The following is a 3,056-nucleotide window of genomic DNA, read 5'->3' on the forward strand; positions in this document are numbered from 1 at the left end:
AGTTCATGTTGAGCTATGAAACATGAAAGAGAAAATACTAAATATAATACCCAAGCAACATTTATATATTAGTAATCTAACATTTCATGTTTCTTTCTTCATGAATTTTGGAAAGATAACATTTATTATAAAAATCCAAGTGGCTTTTCAGAACTTAATTACTATTTTTATTCAGAACTTAATTACTATTTTTATATCCCATTACTACCTTAATATTGAAAAAAAAAAACCTTATAAATTTGACTGTTTGCTAAACCTTCACATTTAACACACATCATTTGTATTTTCAGCTGTATCCTCTAAATTTTATAATTCATTTCATTCTTTTTCTTTCTAGAATTTTGTAATTAAAGAATGAAATAATTCAAAGTGCAAAATAGAAATTATAGTTAGATAATACATGGACTATTTCACTTCTTAAGGAATTATTAAAGTACTAGCATTTGATGAAAAATATACTATGGAACTAATTCCAAACAAATTATAAGTAGATTGACTGCTCTATTAAATTTTAAAGACTTTTAAAAATGACATGACTGCAATAGAAGCCAACATTTTTGCTCTGAACTTGATTGTCTTCTCTGTTCAACTTCTCTATTAATTCAACTGTCTTAAAATGGTTATGTCTCACTATTATTTTCTAAAGGCAATTTCCATTTTAAAAGTGTACTGAATAAAACACTAGCCTAGTATAAATATTAACAATACAGTACCCCAAAACAAATAGATTAATTCGCATTGAGGAGTAAATGGCAAATATATATATAATTATGTATATATGTGTGTGTATATGTATATGTATAAATTCTTGCTGCCCAGGAAAAATATCTCAAATGAAAAGCCAAGAGATTTCTGGCCCTTATTTGTAATACATATTTCAGCATTTCCCATAAAAAACAAAACCAAATCAAATAACACATACTTTAGATCACAGCTGACATCAAGGTAAAGATATTGCAGTACCAGCATGGGCTTGTATGTTATGGACAACTCCCTGGCCTGTTGTCAGACACTTAGCCTCAGCCATCACACAGGAATCACATGTAATTGAAGTTACTTTTCCAGTAAGTCTCCAACAAGCCAGGAGTTGCCAAATTTCTGCACTTGCTATTAATATTATATTTGGACACCACACTATTACTGACAGTGCTTTCAAACATCAGTTTAGAGAGTGTTTCAACAAAATGTGATTTAACGGGTAATGAGAAAGAAAACACAAGCATTAAAAATCTTCTAGTGATTCTCAAGTAAAATAAAATAGATTTTTTTTGTAGATTGCAATTCCCCATAAAAATCATTAACTACTATAATGTTTATGCATTTCTGCATTTAAAAACAAAAGAAACTCTTATTGCTAAGCCAGGGGCTAGGTTTTGGAAAAGACAAAGCAGTTCTATATTCATAATTCTGCTGAATCAAAATTACCCTGAGGAAAATTTTCAACTAAAAACAATTTTGACTTCAACTCTCATATCTATGTTTAAAGCATATAAAAGATTTCAACAATTATACCTAACAATATAACTATATGGTTATATGCTAGCAGCCTATAGTCAGTACTTAGCACAAAGATATGATTACTTTGTCTCATAGTTTTGTTTTGTTTAATCTGAATTAGCTGCCAACATTTTAAAGATAAATTTCATGTAGAAATTCATATTTAGATCTCTTCTTCAAAAACAGATTTAGCTACATGTGGCCTGAACTTCTTCAATAGAGCTAGAGCCGAGCTGTGTCTCTCACTGAGGTCAAGCTTGTCCTCTCATCTGCTGCAGTCCCCACCTACACCATATTGTTTCTTCAACATGAGACCAAGGATCAGCTGCATGACATTTTGCTGATTTCATTTCTTATCGTAGTTAGAAGAAAAGTGAAATATGAGTGTTTCCATTAAAGATTTATTTTTTTAATAAAGACCAAGACAGACTTTGTTGTAATAAATATAGGAGAGAGCTAATTTACTTGTGCAAGTGAAAAACTAATGTGTTTAATATACTAAGTATGTACATAAACAAAGATATCACAATGAAACAAACTAATCCAACCTGCTTTCTTAGTTTACAGGCCTGGCCAGGATAGACACTTGGGCTTGAAGCCTGTGCTGTAGCAGTAAGACTGGAGTAGGATGACTACTTACTAATATGGTAGAGAGGATTCACATATACAATGAATAGCACTTCCATCTAATTTTCTCTAAGGCCAACTCTAAGATTCTATACAGACATAAATTAAATGAACGAATATTTATTTTGCATAGTACTATAATTTTCCTTTATAAGGTTATTTGAAATTACATATTTATATGTGTTTTTCTTTATATTATTACTACTATTAGCACTCTAGTCTGTAAGCTCACTATGGGAAAAAAACATGTATGTTTTTCTTGCCAATTTATTGCTCCTACAAGAATAGCCACTCAATATTTGCTGAATAGATGAACAAACAGAAACATCCCTAAAAGGCAAAATAAATTTAGGGAAAAAGAAATAAATGAAGAATACTAATAGGAAAGACCAAGGGTAAACGCTACTGAAGGAAAAAGAATTTATCTTATTCAACCAGAAAACAGCAAAGATGAATAATCAATCTGGAAGCAAATAAGCAAAAATACTCGCTAATCGCTCATTTGCAATTAGTGAACTAGATTCTTTACAGAGCTAAATGACCTGGTAAAGCATTATGCCAAAGAATGTCACATGTGACCAAGATACGCAAACTAATCAATGCCTGGTACTACAATAAGTTTTACATTTGAAAGGCACTAATCAAGTAGTGATAAATATAAAAGAATTAATAACTGCAGAGTAAAGGCATGATTAAGAGCTAGCTCTCTGGAAAGCAGACTGCTGAGCTCAAATTTTAGCTCCAAACTTTATAACCTTGGACAAGTGACTAAGCATCCTCATACCTTGGTTTCCTGATCTGTGAAATAGAGATAACAATATCTCCCTCACTAGATCACTGTGAAGCTGAATAAAAGAATACACATGAAGCACATAAGAGACGACTGTATAAATGACAACGTATTAGTCTGCTCAGGTTGCTGTAAGAGAATA

The 3,056-nt window shown here is 31.2% G+C and overlaps 1 protein-coding gene across 1 annotated transcript in view; it reads right to left on the reverse strand.

Moving 5' to 3' along the window:
• Nucleotides 1–3,056, reverse strand: part of TUSC3 (tumor suppressor candidate 3) — a 167,299-nt gene that overhangs the window by 74,563 nt on the left and 89,680 nt on the right. The window contains exon 4 of the mRNA XM_023533687.1: nt 2–13. Coding sequence (XP_023389455.1) covers nt 2–13 — 12 coding nt within the window. The remainder of the gene's footprint in view (nt 1; nt 14–3,056) is intronic.

This window comes from Pteropus vampyrus, unplaced genomic scaffold (assembly GCF_000151845.1).
Source record: "Pteropus vampyrus isolate Shadow unplaced genomic scaffold, Pvam_2.0 Scaffold108, whole genome shotgun sequence".
Taxonomy (NCBI): Eukaryota; Metazoa; Chordata; class Mammalia; order Chiroptera; family Pteropodidae; genus Pteropus; species Pteropus vampyrus.